This window comes from Eumetopias jubatus, unplaced genomic scaffold (assembly GCF_037043125.1).
Source record: "Eumetopias jubatus isolate StellerSeaLion01/CBP00866 unplaced genomic scaffold, mEumJub1_p1.0 scaffold_6, whole genome shotgun sequence".
NCBI lineage: Eukaryota > Metazoa > Chordata > Mammalia > Carnivora > Otariidae > Eumetopias > Eumetopias jubatus.
This window is the reverse complement of record NW_028274812.1, coordinates 81,379,735-81,396,223: the sequence shown is the minus strand read 5'-3', so window position 1 is coordinate 81,396,223 and position 16,489 is coordinate 81,379,735. Positions and strand designations below refer to the sequence as shown.

Below are 16,489 nucleotides of genomic sequence, written 5' to 3'. Positions count from 1 at the left end.
TAATTATAGGCTTTTCTGGGCCCAAACCTGAGTAATTATGAGCTTATGGTTAGGAATTCTTTAACCATGGGGTAAATATCAACCCTAAAATCCAGAGCAAAGACAAGACATCATAATTATTTCCACTGTTTTTCAGTTTTGTTTTTTTTTCCCCCCTTGTTCACCTAGTTGGAAGGTTGCCCTTCAGGTCTTCTGGTCTTCAGTCTGACCTCTCATCTTGCTGGCATCCCAAACTTGATTTTAAAGCCTCAGTTCTAGGACATCAGGTTTTTATCATATGACTCCAAGACAAATGCCAGCTTCAGAACTTCATTTATCTCTCTGAGTTCACACTTCCTAGTTGTTTATGGCTTCAGGGGGTTTCAGCCATGCACTTAAAATTTTTTTTAAACTTACTGTGAGAATGTTTGGTGTTCTGATCTAGAGAGTTTGCCGGGACATCAAGTTCACCATGTTGTCAATGCCGAAAACCTAGTTTCTCTTCTGTTAAAAGGCAGAGATGATTGACTGAAGTAACGAAAAGACTAGTGGTCTGGATATACTTCTCATAAATAGGGCAAGATAACTAACGGGTACTAATTTCTAGGATCAGTGATTAAATATGGAGATACTGGATTGATTTTTATATAGTTCATACATAATCATATGCTTCACCCCATTTTTACTGTATCTTACTAGTTTGGGCTTCTTCTTGGTAACACTCATGCATATGGACAACTGTAAATTAGTGAAAACAGATTTTAATGTGTTCTTTTTCATTTTAGAGGAAATAAGATATTTATAAGAAATAGTCAAAAAGCAAGAAAATTAAGAAAATTTAGACTAACCAAAGAGCTTAGGAAATGCTTAATTTTATTTTATATTGTAGCTCTATTGAATACTTATCTCAGTTTGTTTTTATTTCCAGCTTTGGCTAGATCAGAATCTAAGAGAGATGGAGGTTTTAAAAATAATTGGAGCTTTGATCATGGAGACGAAAGTGAAGGAGATACAGATAAAGAGTAAGAACTTTTTTTTTCCCCCTCAGATATTTTATAAGAATGACATTTCATTAAAAAATGATTTATATACCCTGGAAGTATTTAAGAGTATGGTATTTTTTACTTTAAAAAAAAATGTCTATTACAGTAGCATCAAGGGAAAAAAATGCAGTTTTTCATTATTTTTGCTGTTATGTTTCTCCATGTTTTGAAATGTGTAAATATGTGCATGTGATACATATAATCTTACAATTAAAAATTGAGTATTGATTTTCAATTAAAGAAATTGGGCTTTTTTTTTTTTAATGACATTCTGTTCAGGCAGTGATATGAAAAGCTACCATTTATCATGAGTAAGTGAACCCAGATTAAAGCTCCTGAGTTTTGTGTGAAAGTTTAAGTCCTATAGTATCTTTCTTCATAGTTGTCCCATCCATCTTAGATACATTACCACCAGAGAGAGCAGAAACAATTTAAATGATAAACACAGGTGTTGATCCAGACAGAAATTAAACAAAGTATTCATTACACTTTGTTAGTGTACTTGAAATGTCTGCTTTGTAAAATTTAAATGATCATTTTAATAGAACTTTTTGCATATCATGAAATTTGTATTGCAAATTCACCATTGCTGTTAGGTGCCTTGATTTATTGATCTGGTTTTCCACTGGCTAGCACTAATTCAGAGATACACAAATATATATGTATATATAATATGCACATTATATATAAATACATATAGTTCTACCAAACTATAAGTATTTTTTAAAATTTTTTACACAAAAAGTCATTCAGAGTATATTGACTGAATATTGTGGGAACTTCACTTCTGTCTGGGGAACAGCTTCGTTCACCATTACCACTTTTATGTGCCTTCATCTATGAGATATTGAATTGAAGTGAACTTTTATTTGAAAGAGAGCTTTGAACTGGTAAGTTTCTCAGCTAAAATTGGTACTTTTGGTTGTCTTTCTCTTATTTTTTTTATTTCTATTTTTAAATTTAAAATAATTTTTTATTACAGACAGTATTTATGTAGTTTTGAAAAATTGGAATTAAATCTGAAATTGAGTAGAAAGCATGTCACCTTTTAAACATTTTTGTAAAATGTTTGGAAGGAGAGAATTTTTAGTATTAAAAAAGTTGGGGGGCACCTGGGTGGCTCAGTCGGTTAAGCGACTGCCTTCGGCTCAGGCCATGATCCCAGGGTCCTGGGATCGAGCCCCGCATCGGGCTCCCTGCTCCGTGGGAGGCCCGCATCTCCCTCTCCCACTCCCCCTGCTTGTGTTCCCTTTCTCGCTGTCTCTCTCTCTCTCTAATAAAAAAAAATAATAAAATCTTAAAAAAAAAAAAAGTTGGGATGTGTATAAACAATAATGTAACAAACATTTTATATTTTTATAATAAATAGCTAGGATTTTACTAAAAATAGCTCTGCAGAGTTGTTTTTAGAAGAATGTATTTTGACTTTCTTTGTTAGATTTGTCATGATTATGTAAAAAAATTTGCATTTTAAAGTGTTACCTATTCTACATATTTCATTTATGAATTACACTCTTTGGCTCATCATTATGAGGATCCTTAGGAGCTTCAGCTTTTTTAATATCTTGAGATCTTGAGATTAACATGAACTATTAATAGATGTATCAGTCTGATCTTTTAGAGTCTTAGGCCAATCATTCTAGTGTTGATATTTCTAAGAGTTACAAAGGTATAACTATTTTACTGTGGTAACACTATTGGAATTACTTTTTTTTTCATCAGCTAAAGTATTCTTACCAGTTTTTTCTCTATTTTGTTTCTCTGTTCTTATCCCCTAATTTTAAATCTAAGACAGAAAGGAAAAATGAGTGACTATATATGAAATCTACAGTTAAGGAAACAAAAATTATATGTTTGTTTATAGCAGGGGTCAACAAACAATAGGTCCATGGGCCCAATCTGGCCCACCATTGGATTTTGTTAATAGTTTTATTGTAATACAGCCACACATATGATCATGGCTTCTTTCATACTAAAATAGTAGAGTAGTTGGTATAGAGACTGTATAGCCTACAAAGCTTAATTTACCCTTTATAGAAAAATTTGGCTGATCCCTGAATTGGGTAAGCAAAGAGAATAAAACTTTTGAATTTAATGGATGGGTTGTAATTGTCACTTAAGATTTTTTTTCCCCCTTTATTTTCTATGTAGTGAGGCAAATCTACTCAGTGTCGATGAAGATGAGGATTCCGAGACCTCAAAAGGAAAAAAGGCAAGTGTTGCTTTTCTAACTTTTTTGGGTAAATTTTTTAGGTTATATACTACAAACTAATACTTCAAGAGGATTTTTATATTTTTTAATTGAAATTCCTAACCACCCACTTCCACACCGGAGGCTAGTGGTGTTCCCAGTGTCTTGTTTATTCCATCAGAGATTTTATGCATTACAAAGAAAGTATATATATTCTTGCCCTAGCCTCTTATATTAACAAAATTAATAGCGTACTGTACACAATTTTTAATCTTTTTAAAATTAATGTATCTTAGAGACCATCCATAAGAGTCCATTAAAAGCACCCTTGTTCTTTTACCTTGTTCTCTTTCACTACTAATAAACTACCGTTTTTAAAAAAATTACATGGTTTAGCCTTTCATTGTTCTTTTCTTTCATTTTTAATAGAATATACAACCCTTCTCAGAGAAATTATCCACACTGTTTGGTACCTTGATTGTTTTGCTTAACAGTATGGTCTGTGGATCACTCCACTAAGCAAAGTACTTAGAAATCTTTATTATCTCTTTTATTGTTACATAGTACTCCAGTGACTGGATGAACAGTGAATATTTAGTTGGTTCCCTAGTGATGAGCAGAGGTCTTTCCCAGTCTTTTGTTGTTGTAAGCAGTGCTTTAATAAAGCCTCATGCTTATGTTTTTTCATACCTTTACAGTATATTTGTGGAATAGATTCCTAGAATTGCAGTTGCCATTTCAGAGAGTAAATTTACATGTAATTTTGCTAGTTATTGCTGAATGCCTTATTCATAGGAATTAGCATTTGCCATTCCCATTAATAGTATATGAGAGTTCCTGTTTCTTTGTAATCTTGGGAAGTATATGGTCAGACTTGAATTTTTACCTATCTGACATAGCACCCTCTTCACATATTTCCTATACTTACAGTGGAATAATACTTAAGGGTCTTCTAATTTCTTCTCCCCCATCTTTGTGGGGGGGGGTTTCTCCCACAACATCTCTATTTTGTTGTAACTAAGGGAATTTGTAGAATTTGAAGTATTTCTCTTAGTACTTTAAAGTTCTCGTTTATAAAGTTACATTGAAAAACTATACAGTTTTTCATATTGCAGTTTTCTTTAGCTTTTATTTTAACATCTTGATTGCTTAGAGTGCTGTTTAGGTGTTCTTCAAGCGGACAGAAATATAGTGTACTTTGCAAAAGGCATTTTTAACTACTAACTTCTGTGACATTGGTTGTCAATTTATGTGGTTTTTTTTCTTGAAGATGCCCTTAAATTAAAAAAATATATATACCGTGTACATTTCTAAGGATGTAAGTGTTGATATTTTAAAATAAAATTTAAATGATATTTATGTTTATCTAGTGATCTCTAAAGATAATTCGATTTGATACTCAGCATCATCTATTTTAAAAATACATGTACCATCTCTTCTCTGACAGTTGGAAATTTTATATTGTGCCTGTTTCTCCTTAAATTCATATTTCTGTTCAATTTTCCCATAGAATTTTAATTTCATATATGTATTTTTTGCATATGTATTTTAAGTTCATATGATGTCTTTTTATGCAGTTGAAAGTTTTAATTACTCTATCACACTACTATATACACATTTATTGAAATTTAACATTAAATAACTGTCACTACAAGGTTCTAAGTATTTCTTTTACTGGATTGAGTTATTCTTATAATTAAACATTTAATCCAAAAATATGTTATAGATATTTGTAATTATTAAACTTATTATGTAAAATTGTATTGGAAATGTATTTCTTAAAATGGGTGGTGCTGATGTTTTCCTTTATTCATTTGGTTCACATATCCATGAACAAATATTATTTAAGGCTAGAATAAAACTTTCGGTAGCAATTTTTTTTTAAGATTTATTTATTTTAGAGTGTGCGTGTGCAAGCAAGCATGGGGGGCTGGCAAAGGGAGAGTCTCATGCAGACTCCTCACAGAGCCCAGGGCTTGATCTCACAAGCTTGAGATCATGACCTAAGCCAAAACCAAGAGTTGGACGCTTGACCAGCTGTACCACTCAGGCACCTGGCAGTATTCTTTTTAAACTTTTTTTTTATAAATGCTGAGAAATCTTGGTCATATAATAAATAGATAAGGATAGAGTTTTGCTATAGCATTATCCTTCAATTCTTTCCTTTTGAATTAAATGCCAAAAATCACATAGCAATACAATATTTAAAAGTTAAAAATAATTTGTGATCCAGTCATTAGAGTCATTGCCCTTCTGAATTTGGGGAAAGTATCTTAAAAAGGCTTTGTCAGACTTAATAATTATATTTGCTACTTTGAGAAATAATTTAAAAAATTGAAATCTTGTTAACTGCAGGATGCCTTTGATAATACGATATTTTTTTGTGAAATATTTTATAAATTTTGTGTATTTTTTTTAAATGTTGGAACTGCATATTCATTTGTTCTATGGAAAATATCTATATATAATTTATTTGACAAGGCCAGTCCATATAGTCCTGCCAGTCAATTAAATTAGAGATACTAATTATCTGTACATGTCTGTTTTCATTTTTCACTTCAAGTAAACATGTGAATTTGTATCTTCATGACAACCATTTCATTTCACTTCAGAATTCTAAGGTAGAAAAAGACAGCCTTGGTTTTGACCTGAGTTTGTTACTTGGTTGTAATAAGGCACAGCAGATTTCAGTCTTGTTTTAAAAACTTAGGCTTTCTTTGAGTTCTTCTCACTTGATTTTCTCTTTGGGGCAGTGCTTTTCTGGATTATAATTGGAATAGAATATACAAAGCCAGTAAGTGCAAATTTTTATCACTTTTGCTTTCGACTTTGCAGTAATTTAAATTAAGGAAATCTAATAACCTTGGTCTATTCAGAATATCCAGTTTCTAACCCATAGTTAGAAATATGTATATTCTAACAAATATTTCTAAAACAGGAAAAGATGTGAAGACTACTACTATTTTTTGTGTCAGAATAGATTCCAGTATTTCCAATTGTTCCTTTTAGGAGGTTTTTAGATTCTAATGCAATAGGTGAGAATTATGTCTTTCTTTTGTAAAACAGGTAAAGGTCTATTGGGAAAGGAGATACTGTATGATGCCTTTTCTACAGATGGGTTTTAAAGTAAATGAATTTTAAGAAAGTGTAAAAATGGAGATTGAGGATTTAGGAATTGATTTGCTTAAAACTGTCAATGCCTAGGGGCGTCTGGGTGGCTCAGTTGGTTAAGCGACTGCCTTTGGCTCAGGTCATGATCCCAGGGTCCCGGGACCAAGCCCCACAAGGGGCTCCCTGCTCAGCGGGGGAGACCGCTTCTCCCTCTCCCTCTGCCTGCCACTCCCCCTGCTTGTGAGCTCTCTCTCTCTCTCTCTGTGTGTGTGTGTGTGTGTGTGTTAAATAAATAAAATCTTAAAAAAAAAAACTTTTGCTTCTGCATTTCATTGTGCCTCTTTAGATAAAGGATACATGTCTTTCATTAGTTCTAGGAAAATTTTAATCATTTTATCTGTGGATATTACCTTTCCACATTATTCCTTCTGGAATTTTTATTAGAATTAATATCATCATTTTTTTCATGTCCTTTAACCTGTCTTTATATACAAAAGGAAAAAGGGGGGTGCCTAGGTGGCTCAGTTGTTGAGTGTTTGCCTTCAGTTCAGGTCGTGATCCTGGAGTCCTGGGGTCGAGTCCCTCATCGGGCTCCCTGCTCTGTGGGGAGTCTGCTTCTCCCTCTGACCCTCACCCCACTTGTGCTCTCTCTCTCTTAAATAAATAAAAAATCTTAAAAAAAAAAAAAAAGGATAAAGGGCAAAGAACAAAATCATCCCTATACCATATTCTAGGTAATTCCTCAGCTCTGTCTTCTAATTCACTAAGTTTTATCTTTATCTTTGTCTAATCTGCTATTTAATATTTCTGTTGCATTCATCTTTTTTCTTTTTAAAAAAATTTTAATTATTTTTTTAAATAGGCTCCACACCCAGCCTGGAGTCCAACATGGGGCTTAAACTCATGACTCTGAGATTAAGACCTGAGCGGAGATGAAGAGTCAGACACTTAACTGACTGAGCCACCCAGGTGCCCTTTAAAAAAAAAAAAAAAAGCATTTATCATTTGTAGAACTTCTATTGGTTCTCTTTCAAACTTTTGTTTTTTCCCTAGCGTCTAGTTCTTATTGTTTCAATATCCATTTTATTTTTAAGAATTTAAATGTCTTTAATGTACATTTTACATGTCTATTTTTTTTAAGGATTTTATTTATTTATTTGACAGAGACAGTGAGAGAGGGAACACAAGCAGGGGGAGTGGGAGAGGGAGAAGCAGGCCTGCTGCTGAGCAGGGAGCCCGATAGGGGGCTCAAACCCAGGACCCTGGGATCATGACCTGAGCTAAAGGCAGACACTTAACATACACGTCTAATTATTTAATAGATTCTTTTTTTAATAGATTCTTTTAGGTTATCTTATTATCTGAAGTTCTTAGGTGCTAATTTCCTGAATACTTGTTCTTTAGTTAAATTGACTTATTTGATGTGTGATAAGTTTGGATGGATGATAACCACATATTGATAATTTTTACACATTCACAGTCCCTGTGAAATATTTATTCATGTAGCAAATATGTATCCATCACAGTGTTCCACATGCTAGTGAGCAAAATAGACAAGTTTCTTTTTCCTTTGGAGCTAAAATTCTAGTAACTGACTATACTTACTTGTTACTTAATGAGTAATGTTACAATACAAAGTTGGCAAACTAAGACTCATAGGCCAAATCTGGCCTACAACCTATGGCCTAAGAACGATTTTTGAATGATTTCCCCCAAAGTCAAAAGAATGCCATTTTATTATATGTGAATATTACATGAAATTCGAATTTATGTTCATAAATAAAAATTTTATTGGAAAAGAGCTGTGTTCATTTGTTTATGTATTGTCTATTACTGCTTTCATGCCACAACACAGATTTGAATTATTTGGACAGAGTTGAGTAGTTTCAATAGAGATTGTATGATCCATAAAGTACTTATTATGTGGCCCTTTATAAAGTTTTGCTGATCCCTATCCCATTGTTTTTACCTTTATCGTGTAAAGGTATTCTATGTCGATTGATACCCAGTTAAGAGAAACAGCTTTTTTGGATGGGTGATAATATTAGAGTAGTTAGAGAGTATCCCATTCTAGGCCTGCTAAAGTTCACTTTATAGGATGGTTGTAAGAATTTTGAGACAATGTAACTTATATAGTGCATGACACTAGTAAATTTTCCATAAATAGCTAAGGCCTATGTTTATAGTTGGTTTTGTAATCCTGATTGTTTTGTGCTAATCCATCTGTCCACAGTAGTTCTCCTGATCTTATGCTTGCATTAGCTAGAGAACAGTCTTAAGCTACTAAAGAGGGGAGCAAACAGGAAGGATAATTAAAGTTTTTCAGGAACCTCCAGACTGAATATATCATCTTGAACTTTAGTAGTAGTAGTTCTCTAATCTGTGAGAAAGTCATCCATAAATGAATGGCTTGATTTTTTAATTTTATTTATCTTATTTCCCCCAGTAATTTGATGTAGATTAGCAAGTTAAGAGTACAAATAAAATGAGAGAAAATAAAAATTATTAGGCAGAGAGAAGTAGATGTACTAGAGATTTAAAATAATTTATATGTTATATTTTAATTCAGCAGTTATTTTTAAGTTTTCTGGAAGGTAGAATTATGTCCTATAGGTTTACACTTGTGTGAAGAGAATCTTTACAACTTTATATCCTATGATTCTCCTGTGGAATAAACTCTTTCCTACCTCCTCCCTCCGGAACTACCTTCTAAGTGTAACAGATGGTAGGGAACTTTTTCTAAGGTAATTTGATGGTACAGTAGAAGGTTTTCATGAGATACAGTCATCTTTGACAAAGCTGGAAGTACTGGTTTTCTGTTTCCAACTGAAGTGTATGTAGTTTTTAATAGTAACCTATAGGCAACAGAATTGAGGAATTTAAGAATTTAGTTATATAGATCCTCTTGCTTTAATGGTGGGCTTTGGGGTGTCTGTTGCTGTGCCCTAATGCTTTCTCAAAGTTTTGAAAATATATGAGCATTTAATCAGAAATATGGTTGAATTAGCTGAGTTATGTGCCTGCATATTAGTAGGTGTGATAATTTTGGCTTAAACAATTCTTAAAAGGAAAGCTTAACTCTATATTTATATAAAGGAATATTTAGCACAGTTCCTTTGATTTTGAGATATTTTGTATCCTAATGAATTCTTTTTGGATAACACTGTTTTTGTTTTTTTTTTGTTAAGCATCTGTATTTATATTTCTCTAAACAACACTATAAAAATTCCTTGTGCAGTATAGTATGGGAAAGCATAGACTTTGGAATCAAACCAGTCTTTAAGTGTTTAAATCCATTTAGCTAGTTTGGACAAGTTACTTGGCTTTTTAAGTTCAATAAACTTTGTAACAGAGGGATAGAATTTCAATAAAGTTTCAATGACGTACAGTGGAGATATTTTGTTGAAAAAAGAGAACTGAAGTGGGAAATTTGAATGTATTAATCCTTTCACTCAGTAGCAGCAAGTAATTGGCCTGATGTTTTAGGTGTGGTTGCTGAATCCCAATCTAAAGAACTACTGAAATGTCTAAAATATAGAGATTGAATATAAAGTAACTAACATAATGCCTATTCACGATAAGTATTCACTAAATATTAGTTTTTGTAATTGCCTAGATAGGAATGAAATTATATGATCAGTCTTTAATGGAAACTTTTCTTCTGAGATTCTTTTTTTATTTTAATGTTAAATACTTTATTACAGCATGTGCAAAGATTGAGGGTTTATATTGAAATATAAATACTATATTTGAGAGGCTAGTTGGAATTTTCTGGCCCAGTCAAGTCCTCTACACCATGTAGCTCATACATACTTCCATAAAGTATATCCCTAAGTTCATCCTCTCACACACAAGTTTAAAGCTACAACCATCTAAACTAGTTCATGTAATGCTGTTCTCCCAAACTTGTGCCAAGTTCTCTCTGTCATCTAGCCTATGTCATCTGAGATCAATTTATGATCTCATTTTGTCATGTGGAACTCACACTTTCAGTTTGTTCTCTGTAGCTAAGAGTCTCTTATGGTTTGCCTCCCTCTCTGTTTTTAATCTTATTTTATTTTTCCTTCCCTTCTCCTATGTTCGTCTGTTTTGTTTCTTAAATCCCACATATGAGTGAAATCATAAGGTATTTGTCTTTCTCTGACTAATTTTGCTTAGCATTATGCTCTCTAGCTCCATCCACATCCTTGCAAATGGCAAGATTTCATTCCTTTTTTATGGCTGAGGAATATTACATTGTGTGTGTGTATGTATGTATGTATGTGTGTGTATATATATATATATATATACACCACATCTTCTTTATCCATTCATCAGTCAATGGACATTTGGGCTCTTTCCATAACTATTGTTGATAGTGCTGCTATAAACATTGGGGCGCATGTGCCCCTTCAAATCAGTATTTTTGTATCCTTTGGATAAATACCTAGGAGTGCAATTGCTGGATAATAGGGTAGTTGTATTTTTAACTTTTTGAGTAACCTTCAAACTGTTCTCCAGAGTGTTGTACCAGTTTGCATTCCTACCAATAGTGCAAGAGGGTGCCCCTTTCTCTGCATCCTTGCCAACATCTGTTGTTTCCTGAGTTGTTAATTTTAGCTATTCTGACAGGTGCGAGGTGGCATCTCATTGTGGTTTTGATTTTTACTTCCCTGATGATGAGTGATAACTGACCATTTTTTCATGCTTCTGAGATTCTTAACAGGATATGTATCAAAATCACCCAGAGCAGTGGCTCTCCCATGTTAGTGTACATCAGAATCACCTGGAAGGTTTGATAACAAGATTGCTGGACCCCACTTTCAGAGTTTCTGATTTAGGAGATCTGGAGTGGGGCCAGCTAATTTGCATTTTAAAGTGTTCTTTAAACACTGGTCCAGCAAACCACACTTTGACAACCATTCATTGATTAGGGCATTTTTTTTTTTAAAGATTTTATTTAATTTATTTGAGAGAGAGAATGAGATGGAGAGAGAGAGCATGAGGGGGGCGGTCAGAGGGAGAAGCAGATTCCCCGCTGACAGCAGGGAGCCCGATGCAGGACTCGATCCCGGGACTCAAGGATCATTAGGGCATTTTTTAAAAAATAATAACATGGAAGTAGATCTAGGTCACAATGACTGAATAGGCCTAATTTTTATCAGCTGAATGCATCTTAATGACCAGTTGTTTATGATAAAATAATTTAAGGGCTTTCTTTTTTTTTTAATTTAATTTAATTGAGCGGGGCATCAGAGGGAGAGAATCTCAAGCAGACTCCCTGCTGAGCGTGGAGCCTGACATGGGGCTCGATCTCACCACCCACGAGATGATGACCAGAGCCAAAATCACAAGTCGGACGCTTAACCAACTGAGCCAATCCCGGTGCCCCAATTTATGAGCTTTCTAAGAGAAGATATTTGTATTTCTAATTGAGTGGGAACTATTGCTTACTGAATTCCTACCTATCTGCCCATTCCAGGGCTCGGCAATTTGTGTATATTTTTGTTAATGCATGAAATAACCCCATGATTACAAGGAAAGTTACTTGGCTAGAAAGACAAGTCTGTTTGATTCCTAAATTGTTATCTTTCCACAATAATGCTTTATTTCCTGTGGAAAAGGGTCCCCAAATGCAAAATTGATTGTATTCTCCTACTAACAGAAATGAAAGAGTGTAATAATTCCAGTATCTTTATCCCCTGTGGTTTTTTTTTTCTGTTGCTTCTCTTGGTTTTGATCACATTGTCTAATTTCTTTGAGCCTGCTATGAATGGTAAATATTGCATATGAAAAGTCAGAGAGATAATTTGAGGCCTAGAAAATTATCTATTTCTGGAGGGAACTAGGAGCATTACCAATCTCAGTCTCAGATCACCTTAAATCAAATAATTCTCCAAGTATGGTCTCTGATTGGCAGTATCAGCATCAGTTGGGGACTTGCTAGAAATGCAAATTATTAGGATCACCCCAGACCTAATGCATAAGAATAAACTGTAAAAGATTGGACATAGCAATTTAACAGACAATTCAGGTAATTCTGATTTACACTAAAAATTTGAGAACTGCCTTAATTGAACTGAAGGTTGAGATGATTAGAAGCTAGATTTCAATCTATACGAAGGCTGTTATTCATAGGCTGTAATTCTGATCCAAATTTTGAGGGGTTTATGAGGCCCTTCGTATATGGTGGATCTTCATCTGTACTTTCTGTCTCTAGTTCTCTGTTGGAAGTTCCAGCTTAGCTTCTCAGGTACATCTTCTGGAATTAATAGATACCTCAGGAGAAAATACAAATCTGGGCTTAGATCTCTGAGTTTCTTGTTCCTATCTTAATTCTTAATTATTCACTGCCTTTGGAGCCCTCATGTATTTTTTTAATTTGTATTTTGTCCAGCTTTTTTCTAGTTTTCAGAGAGTAGAAGGAAATTGATCTGCATTACTTAATCTGCCATTACCAGAAGTGGAGGAGTTTGAAGCCCATGGCTGTAAAAAGATAAGGAAGTTAAGAAATGTCTCAAGGTGGAGAAATGATAAGCAGTGTGTCAAAAATAGGTCTTTTTTGGAATTTTGTAATGTAGTTATGCCTAAAAATAAGAATGGTGTTGGCACAATGAACTCTGTACTCAGGAGAACTTTTTTTGTGGGAGGTATTTTTTTTTAGGGAACTGTTAGGTTTCTATAGAGATCAGTTGGAGGGGAAAAGCCATGTTCCTATCTTCTTACTATATTTTATAAGTGAGTGAGAAAATATTTAATTATTGTTTCAAAATAAAGTAGATAAGAATGATTTTTAAAGTGTTGTTTTGGGTAAATTATCACTAAGAACTGAAGATTTTTTTCCTCCATGAATCTGAAAGCAGCTTTTAAATGTCTGGTGAAATGAATGTAATAAAAGTTGGTTTCTTTGTTGGAAAGAGCTTCCTGAGAAATGCCCATCCTATTGTCATACTGTGATCATCCCAAAGTGATTGTTATTGATGTCTTTATATGATCATTTGCAACAATGAAAGGTTTTAGACATTTCAGTTTCTGTGTTTGTATAGAAACCTTGATGTTAAGGCCAAACTACTTGTACAAGTTGAAGTGGTAACTCAACGCCATATTTGACTGTGCTTGGCCTACAGATAGCGGTAGTGGGAAATACTTTTTTTTTACTCTCAAGAAAGAGCTATTCTAAGATACTCTACCCTCATGTCTTCTGTTTTCTCTTTTAATTATCTCAAGTACCTTTGGAGACTTTTAAATGAAAAGGAAATAATACCGTAAACATCCGTGTTCCTACATATTTGTGTTATCCTTAGGAAAAAAGTATTATGGTTGAATTATTCTTAAATTCATGCCACTGTCATCCCTTTCTCCCATCTTCAATAGCTGATACAATTTTTATAGCTTTTTTAATAAGTGGGTTTTCAAACAATCAAGTGTTTATTGACTCTTCAATGTTTATGGATCTTTTTACAGTTAAATCGTCAATCTGGAATTGTTTCTACCAGTTCTGGTGATCCCTGGAAGACATGTACAAGACGAAGCAAGGCTGAAAGTTTAAAACCTTTAAAAGGCAACCCAATTGGACTTAACATGTTAAGCAACAATAAGAAATTGAGGTATAGGCACTTCACTACACATTCCTACAGAAAAGATAAAAGGGTTTAACACCAAAAATTAACTACCTTTGTAGCCAGTTGACCCAACCTATACCTTTTCTTTTCACTTTATTAGCAGTGCCAAGAGGTAGAGTTGTTCCAGTGTGTGGATTCTTTGCTTTGAATCTTGGGATTAGGCTTGAATGCAATGGTTTCTTGTTCTGAATAAAAATATTACAAGAAAAGTTTCAGTAGAACAGGATTTCATAAGATGAACTTGCTCTCATATAGATAGTAAAATCTTGGTCATAATATTAGAAGTAGAAGGTACTGGAGGCTAGAGTGCTTCTGTCTCCTTTAGGGGATACTTATTCAGGATTGTCTCAATAAGGGACTTTTTTTTTTTAAAAGATATCTTATTCCTCTCCTAGATACAACCCGCCTTTCCTTTGTGGAACTCATAGGGAACCACTGTTACTGATATATTGGGCTCTTACACTTCTCAGAAATAGGGTTGAAAATCACTGTTTCATATCAATTTTGTCAATTTATAGATAGAAAACTGAGGTACATAAAGGCTAAGTTACTTTGAAGTCAGTGGCAGACTCAAGTAGAATTTGGGACTCCTGACCTTTTTTTTTTTTTTTTTACAATAGTATATTTGATTTTGATTTTGATTTTGGCATATAAGAAAACTTTGTAATACTCATGGTTTAAAAGCTTTTTATATGGATAGTCCCTAATAGAGAAGAAGAAAAGAAAATATATCTGAACTAATTTATAAGATATCTTATAGTGCAAAACATACATTTAGGATTCCTGCTTTCTATTCCAGTGTTGTTCTACTCTGTATATTTCATGAATTGTATTGGAAACATTTCAGAGACAAATTCAGAAAGTAGAAAACTCCTAGTGGACAATTTAATGTGGTCAATTGGGTTGGGTTGATGTATAAATATATATAAATATATATTTTTTTAGTGTGAAGGTTTTTGTGTGTGTGTGTGTGTGTGTGTGTGTGTATGTTCAGATTTGAAAGGATATATTTTGCATATGTGTATGTAATTTTCCTCTGTTCAAATTATTCTTTGTCTCTTGTATCTGCAGTGAAAATGCACAAAATGCATCAATATGTTCTGGAACTGTAGTTCATGGTAGACGTTTTCAACATGCTAATGCACAGATATCACTAGTAAAAACAGCAGCCCAAAGGTAAGGATTTGAATTGCCTTTGTTGTGTGTGTGTGTGTGTGTGTGTGTGTGTGTGTGTGTGTGTGTATGTATATCATCCTTTTTAATTGTTTTGCACCTTTTTTTTTTCTTTAAACAATTTTTTTTACTTTGTGGAACTTTACTGTGTTTCTCTTGTTTGTAAGGAGATATTCCTGTCTCTGAAATAATTCATGTCTTAGAATTTTATTATTTTTATATCTGCTTTTGAATAAATCACATTCTATAAGTAGAGACTTAAATAAAAGACTTTTATTGCATTATATTCCGGTTAAATTAATCTGATTTTACAATATTGACCTAAAACATTTGACAAGAAACCTTCAGCTGGTAGTTTAGCTCTGATGAGTAAAACTACAGTTATTAGCTTACTTGCTTTTTAAGATTTATTGGATTTCAGAGTACCAAAATAAATCACATTAGTTTTAGCTGAGAAAATTTTGTGTTCTAGTAGATTTGGATGTTCTCATTGATCATCAAAGTAATACTTGAACCTTGAAATAATGAAAGTAATAGTGGGGAAAGCTTAGTGTTTTAAGTGTGTGTTTTTCATGACCATTTTTGAATGGTTATGAAATTTCAGTTGAATTTCAGTTCTGAGTCAATTTTAATTGACTAAGAAATTCTTAGGATCCAACAATAAAATAAATATTATGAATAGTTGTGTAAAATGTTTTTATAAATAGTAAAATTTAAAGATTTAGTATATATGCTAAATGCTGCTCTTCATTTTTTTTAAATGTCAATCTAGATTGTTGCTCATTCAGAAAATGGCCTGACTCTTAGAAACCCTTGCTATATTTGCTGTGTATGTAGATTTGCTATAGCATAGATTTTTAACTTAAAAACCTTAAATCTTTCTCATACTTTAGGATAAGAAGATCTTTCTTTTGCTTAAATATATTATCATAGATAAATGATTGTAGAATTAGATATTTGAGAAATACAACTAAAAAGACAGAAAGGGAACTTATTGCACATACCAAAAAATTGGCTTCTTTTACTGTAAAGTACACAAATCAAGTCTAGCCAACATATGGCACAAACATGAGAATAATAAAAGGAGAATAATTAGTGGGGAGGCAAAAAGAAGAGACACAGTGTTTTTCACACACTGATCACATTGATAGAATCCATTGCTGACAAAGATTTGTCTTTCTGATATTCTGAAAATGCAGTCCATGTTGAAATACTCATTTATGGTTTATGATCAAGTGATATATTCTACAACCAAAATTATTATTGCTGTTGAACTTATTTATTAGTTTGGAATTATTTGCAGTGTGTGCTAGTCTCTCTATCCCTCCTTTCTTCATTGGTAATGTTAAAAACACTGATTTCAGTCTGGAAATTGGTTTGTGTTTTGTTTT

The 16,489-nt window shown here is 33.2% G+C and overlaps 1 protein-coding gene across 4 annotated transcripts in view; it reads left to right on the top strand.

The window, feature by feature from the left end:
* Window positions 1–16,489, top strand: part of SENP6 (SUMO specific peptidase 6) — a 109,977-nt gene that overhangs the window by 18,854 nt on the left and 74,634 nt on the right. For all 4 annotated transcript variants that reach the window (XM_028097626.2, XM_028097628.2, XM_028097627.2 and 1 more), the window contains exons 2-5: window positions 908–1,001; window positions 3,174–3,234; window positions 13,768–13,910; window positions 14,997–15,101. In XM_028097626.2, the coding sequence (XP_027953427.1) occupies window positions 908–1,001; window positions 3,174–3,234; window positions 13,768–13,910; window positions 14,997–15,101 (403 nt within the window). The remainder of the gene's footprint in view (window positions 1–907; window positions 1,002–3,173; window positions 3,235–13,767; window positions 13,911–14,996; window positions 15,102–16,489) is intronic.